This window comes from Pyrus communis, chromosome 1, assembly GCF_963583255.1.
Source record: "Pyrus communis chromosome 1, drPyrComm1.1, whole genome shotgun sequence".
NCBI classification, from domain to species: Eukaryota; Viridiplantae; Streptophyta; class Magnoliopsida; order Rosales; family Rosaceae; genus Pyrus; species Pyrus communis.
In genome coordinates, this window is record NC_084803.1 from 5,051,254 (window position 1) to 5,069,519 (window position 18,266).

At 37.2% G+C, this 18,266-nt stretch overlaps 3 protein-coding genes, 1 long non-coding RNA gene and 1 pseudogene across 4 annotated transcripts; 4 read left to right on the plus strand and 1 right to left on the minus strand.

The window, feature by feature from the left end:
- Positions 1-2,020: 2,020 nt before the first annotated feature.
- LOC137718610 (origin of replication complex subunit 2-like) lies at positions 2,021-4,361 on the minus strand (annotated as a pseudogene).
- A 2,325-nt stretch (positions 4,362-6,686) lies between these two features.
- Positions 6,687-10,890, plus strand: LOC137739428 (uncharacterized). Its single transcript, XM_068478996.1, has 7 exons — positions 6,687-7,243; positions 7,468-7,556; positions 7,676-7,811; positions 9,233-9,331; positions 9,468-9,593; positions 9,785-10,047; positions 10,146-10,890. The coding sequence occupies exons 1-7, from the start codon at positions 7,075-7,077 to the stop codon at positions 10,257-10,259; spliced, it is 996 nt and encodes a 331-aa protein (XP_068335097.1). The 5' UTR covers positions 6,687-7,074; the 3' UTR covers positions 10,260-10,890.
- A 697-nt stretch (positions 10,891-11,587) lies between these two features.
- LOC137715838 (uncharacterized) lies at positions 11,588-13,296 on the plus strand. The gene is made up of 2 exons (XM_068455191.1): positions 11,588-11,763; positions 12,523-13,296. Exon 2 carries the CDS (start codon positions 12,548-12,550, stop codon positions 13,079-13,081), a length of 534 nt encoding a protein of 177 aa, XP_068311292.1. The 5' UTR covers positions 11,588-11,763; positions 12,523-12,547; the 3' UTR covers positions 13,082-13,296.
- A 192-nt stretch (positions 13,297-13,488) lies between these two features.
- LOC137717673 (uncharacterized) lies at positions 13,489-14,711 on the plus strand. The gene is made up of 2 exons (XR_011065822.1): positions 13,489-13,719; positions 13,881-14,711. It is a non-coding gene; the product is annotated as an uncharacterized lncRNA (long non-coding RNA).
- Positions 14,712-15,691: 980 nt separating this feature from the next.
- Positions 15,692-16,808, plus strand: LOC137714797 (uncharacterized). The gene is made up of 2 exons (XM_068453935.1): positions 15,692-16,022; positions 16,138-16,808. Exons 1-2 carry the CDS (start codon positions 15,756-15,758, stop codon positions 16,579-16,581), a joined length of 711 nt encoding a protein of 236 aa, XP_068310036.1. The 5' UTR covers positions 15,692-15,755; the 3' UTR covers positions 16,582-16,808.
- The last annotated feature ends 1,458 nt before the right edge of the window (positions 16,809-18,266 follow it).

An 18,266-nucleotide genomic window follows, 5' to 3' on the forward strand; every position in this document is an offset into this window, starting at 1 on the left:
CCTAGTCCACCAAGAACACCTCCATGTTCATACACAAAACACATATACAGATCAACAAAATTGCAAAAACTTCAGACAATCAACTCGAATCACATCACGAAAAAAGCAATCTGACCCTAAACCAGAACCAACATCCAATTTTATCTGGAGATTTCGACAAAGTACTCAAAAATCGACATGCAATTTGAGCCTAAGCCCTAAATAACAAAAACCCATAAAAAAACAGAAACCCTTACCTTTATTTTGGGACTTGATTCGCGTGGCGGGCCGTTGTTTAGAACGAGAGGGAGAGAGACAACCGACAGAGTAGTGGTGGTGGTGGTTGGATTTGAGATTGTGAAGAGGAAAGACATGTTTGGGTTCAAGATTTGGGGTTGAAGCTTGCGAAGAAGAGGAGAGAGTGGTCTACGGGAAAGAGAGAGGGGGAGAAATGAGCGAGAGGGAAACGTGAGGTCTACGGGAAAGAAATAGTTGGGGTCCAAACTTGGAAACTTGAAAAAAAAACGCCTATTTTTCAGTATTGCACCACCAAAATTATCACAACTGGCATGACATAAGTATACAATTTGACGTCGCACAAAGTGGTTTTACGCGACGATCACATTAAGGTGTCTCGCAAGGTATTATTTAAAAAAAAAAATTATAAAAAATACTGAAAATATGACTTTCCTCCTTTCAAATTCAATTTTTTTACTTAAACCCTACAATAATATATTTTTTCTAACAAAAACCCACAATAATTTTTTTTTACATATATATCATTCAATTTCTTAAGTGTTATAAGTACAAAATAAATAAATTAAAATATACTTAGTAAATATATATACCATTGAACTTGATGGGAAACACATTGTACGAAACTAGTTTCAAAGATCCAACCGTCAAACTTGTTTGTATATGCTTCGAGATTGCATACACAAGTAATGGGACAAACCTTTTCAACGGTTATAAACGAAAAATCTCCATTTAACAATAGTTTTAACTCCGATTTTGATGATTTTTTATAGCTACACTCTTGGATCCTATATGAATACAAGAACTAATTCGATCGTCAATTTAAAATATTTACACAAGTGGATACTATAAAATCTTATGTTATACTTAATGAAAGTATAAATAAACTCCAAATGTTAATAAAGTATAAAAAAACCTTGTACGACGTATGTATAAAGATTTTGAGAGGGAGGGAGGTAGGTGCGGTGGGACAGATAACTTTGCTCTGATTTGTCCAAACTGTCGTATTTTTCGGTGCATTGAAAATATTCAACAACTTCTCATGATATTTATTATACTAAACCGTTGCAGCACACCAAAAATTCTCTCCACACTTCGCCACCAAAAAAGCGTGCCAAATCCTGTAAGTTTGAGCCTTTAATCATGGAAATACGCTTACTTCACACGTGGTGGTGTTTTATTGAATGGAGGTGTCAGCACGCTGGATAGACATAGACCCGTACGCCAAAGAGTTGCTAATTTTGTGAGTTATTTTTTTATCGCCCTTTTTTGCGTTTGATTTTTTGGGGGAAGATTAGTCCGTGTAGTAACGTTGTTTGATAACTTTGTCGTTTTCTTGCACTGTTTCCACCTTCATTCAAATTGGCTGTTATTCTATTGATTCAAATTCTAGTCCATCTAATTTGTCATTTTCAATTCTATTGACTCAAATTCTAGTCCATCTAATTTGTCATTTTCATTTCAACTACGCAGGTGTGTTTGGCTGCTATTCTATTGACTCAAATCCTAGTCCATCTAATTTGTCTTTTTCATTTCAACTACGCGTTCAACGCACCCGCTTATGAGATAAACCATTGCCCTGAATGATTGCATTTGCATAAATAAACCATTTAAATACCAGTCAAATTTTTTTTTGCTTTTTCGACTCTTAATTTGAATTTGAGCCATTTATTTTTTTAAACGTTCAAATTTGACCCCCTACATTCAAATTTGTCAATTTTTCTACATGATTGGAGCACGAGGAGATTAGTGCACACTTCAATACATCGTCAATTTTTAAGCCGGGAGTGAAAATTTTGGATTATTGCCACTTGTATCAGGACATAAAATCTACATAATTTTGAAGGACTGAGTAGTTTAATTACAAGTCATTGACTCAGATCCGCTAGCAGTGTTTCAAGTGCCTCATTCGTGAGAGGGATGTGCAAGCAATCCTGGCCGTCAGAATTCCTTTCGGTCTTCACCAACTCATGATCTTTGAATTCTGTCATATGGGAGTTAAGGGTAAGCTGGCTGCTCACAAGGAACCGCTCTCGACAGGTTGCGTAGAGATTATCAATCGGCATCCCTGAACAATACGGAAGTTATCAGATAACGGATGGAATGGATTATAGAGGTTAAAGCTCCAAGAGTTAATATAGTCTTTATAGCTACTTACCTTCTTCGTTCGAGTGGGATAGTTGATATTCTGCAAGAACTTTGAACACGCTCTGAGCATTGGATGTGAAACTCTGCAAAACTATTGTAGCACCTTTGGCACTTTGGGTGGTATTTCCATGTGCAAGGATCAGCGGAATGAGCATTCCTTCGACCTTGTATGGTGCAAAGGTAGGAACGTGATGCCAGCACCAGTTGAACTGTGTGTGAACCATCTTCTTGTCCCACACTATTAAAGGAAAAGAAGGTGTGATTAAGTTGATGGCATATGATATTGTTGTTTTGCAGAGTAACAAAAAACGGTTTCTTTAGTTTTATGTTTATGAAGACAGAGACGCAAAGTTTCAGGAACCAACATGAGTCAGAGACTCAGAATTCAGAGGTCCTAAGTAAACCGATATAACAAGTTATAACAAGAAAAGACTTACAAAGAGGTGCATTCACATGATCAATAGAGGCCATAATGCGAATATGAGAACAAGAAGCAACTTGTGCAAGACACTGTTGGTTTTCCAAGTCCCTTGATCCAGGTCCATCAATGTTGTGAATGACGACACATACTACACATTCGTTTGTGGTATCTTCCGATCCATCCAAAAATGCAAGAAGATCATCCATGGATCTGGAATTAAATGGCTGTTGCGCTTTGGACGAGCTCCTGGAAGGACTCCTTTTGGTTTTCAATTGATCCCACAGAAGTTCAGCTAAGGCTACCACAACCTACATTGCAAACATTTGGTAGCCCGGTAAAGCCATACAATTGGTAAATGTAGAACGATAACAAAATGCTTTGGAACCGTATCCAAAATATATTACCTGTTTTATATTTGTTCCCTGCAGATATCCATTGACAACAACCACAGAATACTCGGTTAACGATGTTGAAGCAAAATCTACAAGCAAGGCCTTCTTAGATCCAAATCCATACATAAGAAGGCCAAGACCACATCTACACATTAAAAAAGGGTGAATAAGAACACACATTAGCAGAACCTTTCAACTATAATCTACGGAAAAACTGATTCGAAATGGAAGGCATCAAGTCCACAACTAAATCATTTGTTAAAAGAATATAACGCAACTCCTTGTTGTAAGAAAATATTAGTAGATATTGCCTATAGAATGAATGCATCAAAGCAGTTGTGGTCAATTATATACTCAAGTACAAAAAAGCACTATAATTTGTGGCATATGCAGCCAGAATGATCAATACGTTCTCTTTTGGCAAACAATTTGCAAGTCCATCTGGATGAGAACATTACGGGCTCGTTTGGTGCCCAGGATTGGCATGAATTGAATAACTCACTATATTCAAGGCATGTTCATGGACAAGTCATGATGAAAACTTATCACTTGCAATCGCAATAAACTAGTGGGATATCGAGGCCTCGTAACTTATCCCTTCTAATCCCTAGAAAATGAAAATTCCTTCACCTCTATTTTCATTTCTCATTTCGTTGTACACCTAACCATACGAGTTATCCAATCCTAGACACAAACGAAACCTGAATGCCGAAATAGAAACAAAGAAATCTAAAAACCCAATTGAAATAACAGCATTTCAAACATTTCTAATCAATCTACAAGCTAGAGGAATACCAAAGCTCAAAAGCCCATTCTGGGTACGAACTCTTATAACTATTCATCACATCCTTCACCTCTTTCTCGTGTTTGGGTTCGATTTGAGCCGCCGCCGCAACTAGTTCCGGCCAAAGTTTCAAGATTTAACAAAATTAACAAAAAAATTTGGAAATTTTGAAGGAATTGAAGGCGACCCAGCATTACCTGTTCGTCGACGATATCGATATCTGAGATCTTCGACTGCGATTTCTTGCCGGAACCGCGGAGCTCCTTTGCCAGAAAGTAGTTTCTGGAGAACCCAAACTTTTCGTTCTCGCCGTCGTTCATCTCCATGGCTTTGATTTCGACTTGATTGCAGCCCCCAAATCACTCCAAGTCTCAGAGGACGTGTGCCCTAGTAAAGCTGCTTTTTGCAGTTCTTGATTTTCCCGCGATTTTTCTCCTGTTCTTTTGAGTAACTGGACATGGGCCGAGTCTGGACTATTGGGCCACTTTTACTGTTTTCCCTTGTAAGCCCCATTCTTTTTTAGTCACTTGTCTAACGGCTTGTTTAAAACTACTTTTGAAAAAGCATTTACGGCGTTTTTGCAATAAGTGATTTTACTATAAGCACGTTAATTTTTTAATTAAAACTTCCAAGTTTTTATTGGAAAGTATTTGTATGCCTCATAAACATTTTAAAATTTTGGTGCAACACTTAGTTAGGAACGTTACTTTGTAATTCAAAAGTTGTCTCAAACAATCCGTACTATTGCTAACAAATTAAACATAATAACCACATTAGAATTGAGCAAAACACGGTAACCAGCAATATCTTATGAACAAAAAAATAAAATTAGACAACACGAAATTAAATCAAATTCTTAATTAGAATGTGATAGTTGACTTCTTACAAAGGAACGTTTACCTTAAGTGAAGCAAATTCGTGTTCTCCAAAAAAAAAAAAAAAAAAAAACAAGAAAAAAAAAATTCGTTTGTTGTGGTCTTACCAATTTCATAGTTTCACGTTATTTAATATTGGGGGCGGACGTGGGGTTCAATTGTTTTACACAACTTTTAACAGTGTTTATGTGAATACTACTTTATAATGTATTTTAATAATTTGAATCGTTTACTTTTTAGAATATATGTAGTGAAGAAAATGAACACATGCGATTCTACAAAGAAACTTTAAACCCTTAGTTGTTCAGATTTGGGTGATTTTTGATAGACATGATATTTAAGGGAAGACTTTAATGATAAACGGTTTAAATAGTTAAAATACATGACGAAGTGTACCTCATAAAAATGTGTGTTGACAATTGTGTAAAATGATAGTGACACAGAACTGTCCCAATAAATATTATATGCTATAATTTCCAAGTGAGCCTAGAGTTTACAAGTAAAGAAAGAGATCATCTCCGGATCCCTTCCATCAAACTCTCGGTTTCCTACAATTAATCCGATAATTAATCCAAAGTTGATTAAGATATTCGAATTAAATAAATTGTCCTCAATTCTCGACACGTGGCAACTAGGAGAAGAAATAAATTATGTTTAGTGTGCCGACAATTATACGTGTCACATCCTCCTAATAAATTAAAAAAATAAAACTATGGCACATCACATCTTTCTATTGTTGTATAAAATGAAATATATGCACGTATGACTAGCTTGATTAGGTATATATCACAAATTAAAAAATATATATATATATTATTATTTAATTGGATACTGATCACAATTTAAGTAAAATATATTTGCTCACTAAATTTTTGATATACTTGATAAGTGAGTATAATCATTAAATATTTGTTACTAACAGCAGACATGAATTCAAACTTAAGGCATTTTCTGCCAAATTTGTGTTGGATGGTGAAAAGTTTACTTGAAATTTTACACAATTAAAGTTTAAGGGTTGGTTTGGTATTGCTGTGCTTTGAAAAAAAACTGATTCTGCTGTGCTGTGAGAATAAGCGGCTGTGAAATAAAGCAGCAGAGTATTTGGTAAACTTTTTTGTAAATGTGCTTTTGAAAAAAAAAAAAAAAAACAGTATTATAGTGTTTGGTAAACTTTTATGTAAAACAGATATGAAAAAAAGCCGATTTTTCAAAGCTGGGTTTTGCAACTTCTTGTTTTTGGCTTTCTTTTCACCCAAAACTGTGAAAAAAAGCTGAAGCTGAATGTTTACCAAACACAAAAACAACTCCCAGCTTTTTTTTATATCAGTTTTTTTCAGAATTACCTCAGTACCAAATCAGGTCTAAATCAATTAGTTAAAAAATTGTCAAATCTACTGGGTTAAAATTAGGTTTGGTTCCAACAACAAAAATGATTATTTTGCTATGGTGTCAAAATTTTGAGGTTCCTAGATTCAAATTAAATTTAGTTGAGTGACATTTACTTGCTTACAATCGATGTGTAATATTTCAAGTTATGTCGGTAGCATCTAAAAACGTTAAAATTTTGTTAATGTCATATTCAAATATGATTGTGCCTGTCACTTAGTACTATTTTTTTTAAAAACGTTTTCAAACTAATTTTTGTACGATTATAGATATTGGAACAAACAAATCTAAAGGAAGAAATGGAGGCAAATTAGTATTGCAAAAATAAAACAAAATAAAAATTAGTTCTCCCAAAATATAACATAGGATTAGGACGTGATCCACCCACGGCGCATGTTAGTGCAAGGCAGAGGAGACAAGGCAAATAGGTTGATTAAGCTGTTTCACCACTACCGAGCAAACACCAACAATCACGGAATCATCTGAGAAAACACCATAATCATTCTTCATTAATCCCCCGCGCAGACCAGGCCACTTATTCTTCATTAATCTTAATCATTATCATTTAATCCCTTTCTCTATCCTAATTACGACGACGGCTTTGCGTGTATCTCACAAAATCGTAGCAAATAAGGCAAGACAGGAAAAACCCAGAAGCCAAAAGCCAAAAGCACTCATTCCACTGCTGCCTTGGAGCAAGGGACAACCTGGGTCTGTCGTCGGAAGAGGGGAGGCTTCGAAAGTTGTGGGCTTTTGGGTTTTTGATCTGGGTCTGGCTCTGATCGATCTGTGAGGTCGGCAGATATGGTGGGATGAAGGAGAAGAGACGAAGGCATGGCTCGGGTAGGAGGAGAATGGGGATTTAAAGGTAGAGGGATTTGGGGTTTTTCGTACAAGAAGACCACTCTCCTCGTTTGCTCCATTAACATCGTTGTTGCTCTCTATGTTCTTCGCTCTCTCTACGGTTCTCTCTACATCTACTCCGATAGAGATACACGCCCCAGTACGTTTCTCTCTCTCTTCTAGCTTCTGTAAATCTTGGTTCTTTGAATGATCCACTAGCTGTTTGAGGTGTTTCTGGTAAAACCCAGTTGGGAATTTAGCTTCATGTTTGATGAGTTTTCTTTAAATTTTGTTGCTTTGGATTATCCACTAGCTGTTTGAGGCGTTTTTCAGAAAACCCAGTTGGGAATTTTGAGGAAATGTTTTGTTTGTGAATTGGTTCAGCGTTTGAGTACACTCCGGATCAGATTAGGAAGATGGAGGAATCAGTTCGGATTCGAAAAGCAGCTGAACCGGTTGAGCTAATTAGATTGGTAAGATATGCATTATGAGTTTTCTGTGGTGGTAGGTAGATCCGTTTGATTGAATCGGTAGAGCGATATGCTGCGAGTCCTTTTAATTTAATGGAGGACTATTCTGTTGTGCGCAAAAGGTAAAGGCACTGAAGAAGGAGCTTTACAGAGAGGTAGCGGTTGAATTGCCGCAGCCTTTGAAACTGAAGATGACTAATGAGATAATTGATAGGTTGAGAACCTTGAGGCCCAAAGCAAATATTACTGAGCAGAGAGGTCAGTGCAGCTCAATTTTATTTTCTTTAGCTTATCTCTTTTTGTTATCTGCATTTCAAGCAAATCTTTTATGTTGGACTAGAATAATTAATAGCCATGCAATATCAAATCTTGTATAAATGGTTTAAAACATAATTCATCATTCCGTGATTTTCAACTCTGTCTTGAAATAGATATGATTATGAATTTATGTTTTATCTTTGTTGATTTCAGTTTTTGTATCTGAAATTAAAATTATCGACATTGATAACAAATTCTAATAACCATTGAGTGGTTCTTTGATACTGTCACATTAAGGTTGAATGAAGTGTCGTTTTCTTGAGCAACTGTACAAGTTTTGGTAAGGGAGACAATCCAAAGATTTCGTAGCTTTAGTTTAAATCCCTAATCATTAGGCTTTTTATGTTTTTCTATAAGTTCATTTTCTGTTTGTGCATGCTTTCCCGTTATCTATTTCTTTATGATATTGTATCATCGTATGGTAGATTTCCTGCTTTCAATATTCCAACTACTTGTTCAGCTTTCTGAAGGAAATTATCCGTTACATATTCAGAAATAGCATATTTAGGAGTGAAGGCGAGAACACGCGTTAAAGGGAAGTTTAGGTAGGTTTCACGTGAAAGGATATAGAAGATTGTCTGTTTTGTCTCGAGGAACAAATTGCTTCCTGATATTCTGGTAGCATGTAAATTTTCTCTTGATTTTATGACAAACCAGATCTTTGTAAGGAAGGGATTGCTTTAGGCATTTCTCTGTATTTCTGTAACCACTCAAAAACTTATAGTCTAACGTAGCTTTTTCTGTTTTCTGTGCCATTTTTGTCTCTTTGGGTAGGTGGTGCATGATGACTTGGATAATTGTTGTTTTTTTTTCCCTGGATAATTGCTTTTCAGTTAACTATGGAATTCTCAATTTATCATGTGACTTAAGTGGGGTCGATACTGATTGTCTTTTTAGTAAGAGTGGCCATAGTTCAGATATGTGAGTACCTTGTGTGTTTTAGTACCTAGATATGTTCCAGTTAAGTATAAAGTGCTTCCACCTTGTTCAAGTTTTGAGTGCTTCTTTCACTCGTACATTACAAGTTTACAACATATTCGCTTAACGATGAAAAGATGCCAAAAGGTTACCCCAGCTCATACCGGAATTCAATTGCATGTAAACCACCAACCTTTGTAAAGTGTTGTTCCCATTAATCAATTTGACCCATTTGGATATATAAATTTGAATTTGTTTAAATTCCCATGGCTACACTAAGTTCTTTACAAACACTTATCAGCTGCTAATAATTAAACTGACCAACTATGATTAGTGTGATGAGCTAAAGGATACAAAATATGTGTTATATAATTCAGTTTATTATTTCTCATTACTTGTAGTAATTAAGTTATCATGTTGATGGTGGTTGCTTAAATAAACAGAAGTAGTTGAAAGATGGTGCAAGGAAAAACTAAAAGAAGCTAAGCAGTTGGCAATTGAGACCGAGGCTTCAAATTCAACAGTCCTTCATGAGGAAGCAGGTATGGTCATTATTTGTGAACTATGTGTGGTTTCTTTTTAGGATTCAATAGCTTATATGATGCAGCAGTCTATGAATGGTAGTACAATTGTTTTGACAAACTCTGGTGTTTACTGTTCTGATTTTGTTTTCTATAGAAATGCTAGTAAAAGCTTTGGAATCTGATTCCACTTGGCTGTTGGAAGATTTGGGCCTTTGGATTCCTCCTGAAATTCGTAACACGGAACATCATGATAAACCTGAGGGTGAAGAAGAGGAGTTAGGTACTTCATCAATTTCGGCTCCATGCCCTTCTCTTCGTTCTATCATTAAAAAAAAATCATCTTTTATTTTCCTTTACAAAATAAAAAGAAAATGTCACGATCCTTGTCTGGTAGTTTTGAGAAGTTTACTCATTTAGATAGTAGAAACTTATTCCATGTGTTGATGTACGTATTCCTTTGATTTTCTGTAGACGATCAAATTTTGCCCGGCAGGCCGCTTCCTCCTGAATGCCATGCAGAAGTTCATACAGATTATGATGGTGCTGCTGTAAGATGGGGGCTTAACCACCACAAAGATAGTGCAGCTGACTGTTGTCAGGCTTGCTTGGATCAAGCTAAACGTGCTAAGCCTAATGAAAAGAGATGTAATATATGGGTTTATTGCCCGTCGGAAACTGGTTGCCATTCTCCAGATATCTATGAGCATAAACTTGGAGAGTGCTGGCTTAAATACGTAAGAACTAAATAACCGTTTCGTTATAATTTATATATTCGTGATTATGTTGATCCAGTTGAGCCTAATATTTCTTGTCTTCAATCATCAAAATGCAGGCAGAAACGCCTAAACTTAATTTCAAGGACAAGTATCCTGAATCATATAGAAACCGCCATCCATCAGCACCACTCGTTGTTCCTTGGGCCTCTGGCATTGTTGGCGCACGATAGGATTTCGCCACTCCCAGCAGAAAAGGACAAACCCTTGTCATTGTAACTTGACCTGCAAAGGCTTACCATATTCTGGAAACATCACAAAACACACGAAGGTACCCTTCACTGGAATACGTAATCATGGTCTCCCTGGGTTTATATACTTTTGTTCCGTTAATTGTTCTGTGAAAAATAGAGGAAAATAGGAAGAGTTTTCGAAGAGAGGGAGATGGAGTGACTGTAAGGTTCAGGATGCGCTCCATGCTGCTTGTTTGTTCACAAGTCATTTTTGTAATACGGTCTGTCATGGTGTTTGGCGCCGATGATTCAAGATAAAGAAGTCCTGGTCGGAGGCATAGTGAGCTTTGTTGTTAGACGTTGAAACTCTCCCCGTGCATCGGTAACGAATGGGGAATATGAATTTCTGTCTCTGAACATTGTGTATTACTCTCTAATTCTTTGGATAACTACATAATGCTCTCTATCCTTACAAGGAGACAGAGTACGAAATTTTCAGTTCTTGTTGCTCAAGTATCGTTTAGCTTGTACCTTTGAGAAGTGATATGTAAGCATTCAACATTTATGTTTTTCTAATGCTCATCGGCTGTATAAAGGATAAAGTACAGTTCCGAATTGAGAGAACCGCAACGGTATGCATTATCTTTTGAGAGAATCTCGACGGTACGAGAGAGCTACGAATTATCTTTTGAGAAAACCTCGATGATACGGGGGAGGTTGAACAATTTTATTAATTAGAGAGCAAAACTTACTTCTACCAACAAGGTAACTTTAGGATGGGGAATTGGGTGTTTATAGTGAAGGTGGGTGGATGATTAGTGAGGATAGTTTGAGTAAATTGGGACCACCCTACTAAACAAACACTTTTGCTAATAAGGGTTTATGTTATGTTCATAAGAAAAAAAAGGGTTTATGTTAGCAGAGGTTTTATCATAAAACGGTAAAGTATTTAATAGTGTTTCGTCAAAGAATCAGTTGACATGTGCTGTTTTTAGAAAGTATTTTTATATATCTATAAGTACTTTTAGAAAGTGTTTTTAAAATAAGTGAAAACATTTTTCATAAAGGTGGTTTTTGAACTAGTTTTTAGTAAAATATAAGTGAATCTTGAAAAAAATATTTAAAGTGTTTTTTGTAAAAAGCATATAATTGATACTTGTTTGAAAATACGTGCTTTTGTGAACTAAAAGTGCTTTCAAATCATTTTGAAAGCAGTTTTAAACTAGCCGTAATTTTTTTATTATTAAATGCAATCATAAAAGCACGTGATAGTAGACGTAACGTTAAGATTTTCATCTTTGCGTCCCTAATAATGGGATGGAGTCATATAAAATGTATTTTGTGTTTTGTCCGTGCTCTACCAGCTATACCAGACTTTAAGAGCCGCTGCCTCTCATCGTCGCTACAAACTGTGAGAGTTTAAGCGATTCCAAGCCCCGCTCTTCGCCGCCCGCCATTATTGATGTCATCGCGCGAGAGATTGGAGCTGACTCGGCCCGCGAAGGTAACTTAATCTCTACGTTTCCCTTTGTTCTTCGTATTTTGGTTGAATTTGTGCATAATCCGATCTTTACTTGGTTCCGAAAAACCAACAATCCGGTTGGATTTAATTCTCTAATTTTTTCTTTTGCACTTTGAAATCATTGTTCTTGTTAAGAATTCTGAAATTCCTGTCAGTCTGTAGCCCCAGTTTTACCTCTGATTTCAAGTTGTGCTTCTTTGAAATTGAAAATTTAGTTTGTGTTCTATACTTGATCTGCAGATTATATACCTATCTGGTTTAGTTGAATTTCAATTTGGGTTTTCGATTCCCAGATGGGTTCAAGCACTTGCTGTCTCCTGTCACAGATTTTATTAGAAAATTAATGAATCAAGCTCAAACCTTTTTTTTATGTTTTGGTTTATGCGCTTGACCGGAGGAACCCAAAAGAGGGACTGCATTCCGGTGGACATCGAGAACGATGGACAAGGGTTAGGGTTTATTGAGCTGCAGAGATAATTAGTAAAATACTTGAATGCCGTTGTATTTTCGTGCTTGATGTTAATTTCCTTGTTTGCAATAGCAATCTTATTAGCGATAGAAGCTTGAATGGTCGATCCAGATGTCTTATGTGTTTGGTCCGATTATTTTTTTAGAACATATCGAAAACCTTAACTTTGTGGCGCGTAGGGGTGTTTGCAATTTGAAATCACGCATCGCATTTGATGGTTCTTTAGATTTGCCTATAAAGAAATTACAGAATTTTTTTCATTTCATATGCAGTGAAGCTAATCGATAGCAAGTAGCTATGAGTATGGTTCTTTGCAACAACTCCATTCAGGAAACTCACTATGAAATACTTTCCGTGAAACAAGATGCAAGCTATGAAGATATCCGAGCAAGCTACCGATCTGCCATCCTTGATAGTCATCCTGATAAATCACAAAGTACCTCTGGATCGGGAGATAGATTCCTGAAGGTGCAAAAGGCTTGGGAAATCCTTGGCGATTCAAGGTCTCGCACACTTTATGATAGCGCACTGCGAGCTTCGAGTCTTGATGCTATGGTTGCAGAAGATATCAGCTTAAAAGATGTGATGGCTGAAGATGCGGGAGAGGCCATTCAGCTCTTTTACCAGTGCCGGTGTGGTGACTATTTCTTCGTTGATTCTTTGGAGTTGGAGAAGATGGGATATGGTTTGTTAAGAGATGGAAGGAAAATATCTTTCGAGGCACAAAACGCATTGCCAGCATCGCTTGTCATCCCCTGCGGGTCTTGTTCTTTGAAAGTTCGGATATTGATCAATTCAGATGATTTTATTACGATTGTTGATAACCATTGAATGGGGGACGAAGGCTTTCGTTTCAAGATTTTAGTTTCAACAGCTTAAAATGACGGGAGCCTTGTGCGTTTCATGTTGAAATTTCATAGAAAATGGGACAAGTTGGACGATAGAAAATGGGACAAGCTGTACTTCGGTCCTGTAGATTCGGTTGTCGCGATTTTTGTTTTGTAGTTTACTAGTTGATTCAATATAAGAACGTACTAATTTCGTGATTTTTTCCGTAGAATTTGCAATTTTTTGTTTTTGATACACGGAATTTGCAATGGATAAGCATTTGCGCTGTTTATATATATTTTTAATCCGAAGATTTGACGGAAATGAGTTCTTATTCTTTAAATGGTACGATTAACAAATTACATAACTTAAATCGCGACAATTGAAATTCGAAAATCGAAGTGGAATTTTTGGAGCTGAATAGCGGCCCAACACTTGTATGGGCCCTTGTACGAGTTTGGTTGCATCAGGAACCCATTACTCTGTTATTATTATTTTTTTCTCAATGACAAAAAAATAAAAATGAAAGTCACGTCCTGAAGAAACAAAATCTAAATTGGGTCTACGATTCTCAGCATCCGATCAGTTGCTGATTTTCCAATCGATCCGATAAGGTTGAAATCCTAATTCTTTATTCCCAGGTACGATATTTTCCTCCTTTTTGGTAATTTTACAAAAAATTAAATAAATTAGGGCACTGTTCTTCCTGTGAAATGAAAGAAATTTGATTTTCATCAAAGATTGTGTTTTTGGGTATTTTAAACTAAAATTCCCAATCGGGTTTCTCATAAATCGGAAACAGGAGATGGGTTCTTCAGAAAAAAGCTCTCAGTGGCGGAGCGTGTTCGACGGCGTGAAGCTGAAGACCATCAAAGCAATGCCGGAAGCTCTAATGGCGGAGATCAACACAGCAATCTGCAATCTCGAGTACGCACGCGCCACCGCTCTTGTCGACTCTCCGTCTTCTTCGTCTTCGACGGGGAAAACGGAGATCCCTGATCAACCGGAATACAGTGCACGAATGGCGGACCAAGCCTACAAGGCAGGCTGCGCAGCCTTGGCAGCTGGGAAACTCGACGAGGCCCTTCTCTCTCTGAACACTTCTCTCTCTATGTGCCCGCCTGATCAGACCTCTGCCGTGACCAAGCTCCACTCTTTGATCTCTCTCACATCTCGGCAGCTCCATAAGTCCACCAGCTGAGTTTATCTTGCCCTTTATAATTAATGCAAGCCATGGTGGGGAAGGAGGAATCGAACTCAGGATCTCGAGTGCAGCGGAGTTTATTATGACATCAAAATTTGGGATGTTTGATTCCAACTTTCCATGCTCTGTTCATGCGGATTTGGAGGTCGGCAACAATAATTTGGAGCTATTTAATGATCAATCAATTGGGGAACAGGGGAGATGTAGACGTTAGTGTCCGGAGCAGATTTCACGAGGGTGGTTGGTGATGGAGATGATGCTTTAAAGCCTTACAGATAAAGATAAGGTTTGAGTACTTGTATAGTTGTATAGGTACAGGATTTTCCTTTGCTCTTGCCTAAAGGTCTAAACACTTGGTTGATTGTTTGATCAGTTGAGATATGAATGATGTATTTAACCATGGTTAATCATTAGTACAGAATTTCCTCTCTTCTTTTCTAAATTTTGGGTTTTTTTTCTATTAATTTAGATATGATTGGTGCCGTTAACGAGCAAATCTGACTTATTACCGATTGTATGCAACTGTGTATTTAGTTGTCAAGGAAGACTCGTCTAATACTTTCAACCTAACAGTACACCAAAACAAGCGACACACATTGTTATGTGTTGTTTTTCTTTTTCTACTTGGCAACTCATTATTAGTTTGGGACCCGCACTGGCATACGTGGTGTAGTTAAGTCGCAATCCATTTTCACATCTAGGGTTTTATATGAACTCGGTGTCTAGGGAGACTAGAGAAAATAAAATCAAAGATATTGCTCAAGAGATCTCAGACTCATGATCTTTCTTTGTTATGATGTTTCCTAGAATTTAACGGCCAAGAAATTTCTAATTAGTTTACCTTTATGTTGGGACACCACATTAATTTCAACTAGTTTCCATTGTCTTTCAATGAAAATGAAATTGGGGAAAGATGCCAAATTTATGTGTTGTGTCAAGATTTTCTTCAGTTGAGACAACATTTTGAGGGCACTCTCACTTTAGGAAAATTCAACAAATAGCTTCGTAAGCGTGGGTTAGGCCAGTTAGGCCCAGTGTGTCTGCTTTTAGCACTCAAGTTCGAGTTGTTCTTCTTATAATTTAAAGTGATTAGAATACTGTCTTGTAAAAAAAAAACAAATATGTCAAGATTAGGTTTGGTATCATGTCCTAATTCCCATGACTTCAACTTAAAGCATGAACATGAAGACTACAGGAGCAGCACTAAATAAAGGAAAAAAAAAAACCGAAGAAACGGATTGAAGTTACAGGTCTTCTTCAATGGGAATAATATTAATGGCCGTGAGATAAGCAAAAGCATTTTCAACCTCAAGGGGAGGAGTTTTAGCTTTTGTTAAAACGTCTAATATGCTTTTTTAGCTTTGTCTTTAACCCAAAGAATAGAAACCAATCTTCTCCATTTTCCAATAAGCTGAGAAGCCGCTGTCAAAAAAAGCAGGTGAAGGTCTAATCCGAACATCATGTCGAGTAAGAATGACACACACCAAAAGCACTAGTTTTGTAGGTATCTCAAAGCACCTCTGGCTTACAGCTTACAAACCCAAAGCACTTTTTTTTTTTCACTCCAACATGAGCATCTTTTATCACGAAGATGAACAATCACCAAATCCTTCCAAAAGATGCAAATTTCTTGCTGCTTGTCTCACCGATGCGTTTGCGAATTGCCATACCGGCAGAAAGCTTTCGGTTTCGAGCCGTGCGGAGGAGTGCTTGACAAGCGACTTTGATGAGGAACAGGAAGTAAGCTATGTACCCGAACAAAGATTTTCCATACAAAATTTTCATGTTTTCATTAATCTATGAGTGTTTTACAGGTTGTTTTATCATTTTTTGTTACTTGTTTTTTCTCCATCAGGTTATTGTGTCTGCGATTCGAAGCCGTGCTATGGAAAAGCTGAGGCGCAAGCCGCGCAGCTTCTCAGATAGCTTTTCTTTCGTCTACTCTTCAAAATCGGGTGATTTATTCATAACACAGAAAGGAGTGGAAAAGCAGGAGGATCATGAAGACGATGAGAAAGCAGATTTTTTATCGGTTGCAAGCTGCCTTTCTTGCTGCTCAAGCGACGCTGCAAGTAGAGACGTGTTTCTTTCTGTCAAGACAAGCTTGTCGCGCTGTTCGAGCCTTAATGGGATCGAGTTTAGAGATTTTCCAAGGCAGTCCATAATTCAGCAGTTCCGTCATTGTGATGGCTGGCCGTTTGGGCTTTGCCGGAAGGCTGTGTTGCTTCCACCGCTGCCAAAGTCGCCCTCTGAGTCGTGGTTGTGGAAAAAAGGCACTAAGTTCGTTAAGATGGTTTAAAGTCGTAGCTCCTCCACCCCCACCACCAACAAAGGAGGTTCAAAGTTCAAGTTATTCAAAGTTATTTCGTGTCTAGATGATTAAATGGATGGAATATAATTCAATTAGAATAAAGTTTTAGTTGAAATGGTAATGTTATACTTTGTGATAAGTAAAGCTATCATATATGCAAATGCACAACTGGACCAAAATGTCTCTATTTAAATGTGTTATAACAAATTAGTATACTTAAATGTTCTTACCTTGACATATTATAATGATTTAGTGTAACGAAACGTCTATATTTAAATATATTGGTAACACAGAAGAAATTATGCAAAATCCGTAAGTGCACAAAAAATTTCATACCTAAAAATTTCTTATACAAGTTACTTACAATAAATTGTTAATGCAAAAGGTAAACAAATAAATGAAAATTATTGGACACTTAAATAAGGAAACCCATGAAATTACCCGAAAAAAAAAAAAAAGAAAAAAAAAAAGAAAGAAGAAGACAAAAAACTGTCATTGAATACATACGTTGACCTTTAATAGAGTGCTTTTGGTCATTTTAATGTTTTTTACACCAATTACTTACTATGTCTCTTCTCTACAATCAGATGTTTTGATGGTTTTTAATTTGTCTAATTTCTTGTAAACATAATCTATGATAAATTAAGATACAGATCATTTTGTTCCGCAATTGCAGCTTTAATGAGATTGAGTCTAGATGATTGAATAGATTGAATAAAATGGACAACTAGAATAAAGTTTATTTGTGAGAAACAAAACAACCTTAAACAGAAGAGAGACAAAACAAAAACAATTAAAAAGTACAAGCCATACAGAAATCTAAAGAACCCCAGAAGCTAAACCCGGAGCACAAGACGAACACCCCTACACAAGAAACTAGAACTAAACGGCGAGTCCTTCAGATTCGAGCAGGGCGTTCGAGCGACGAGCACAGAAAGCTTGGAGATGACGACCGAGTAGACGAAACCTTTTAGCTTCGACCTTTGTGCTTCTTGTTATCGCTCAAGTCACGGCAAACAACATGGAAAACAGCATTAGCAATGTCACCGCGAGAACCCCCTTGCAAAAGCATGCGTCAACGTCATCCTTACCATGTTCAGATTTGAGGAGGAGAGCCTTTAATTCGTCGTTAGTAATTGGTTTTCCGCGAACCTTAGAAGTGACATTGTCAAAACGGGAGCCGACATTGTTGATGACGACTTCAATGACCTCGGTCTCAGGAACAGGAGAACCAGCTAACGTTAGCTTATGCGTAATAGTGCCGACGCGTTGAAGAAATTCAGTAATCGATGAGAAACCGCGAGTAGTGCGATGAAGACGACTACGGAGCTCTGAGATATATTTCTGATGCGAAGAGGCAAATCGTTTCTCCAAAGCTTGCCAAGTTTCGCGAGCGGTATGGTACCGGTGAGCGGTGTCACCAAGCGCATAATGGCTTATGGAGGCATTGATACAGGAGAGAACAAGCTGGTCCTTTTCAACCCAATCTTTAAAATCACGGCTGTCACTGTCGGTTTTGTTTCCAGCATCGTCGGAGAGAAACTAAGGAGGGCAGGGAGAAGAACCATCCACAAAACACATGAGGTTATGACTCTTAAGCAAAGGAACAATTTGGGACAACCAAATAGGGTAATTACTGGAATCGAGCTTGACGGTGATGACGTGAGGGAAGA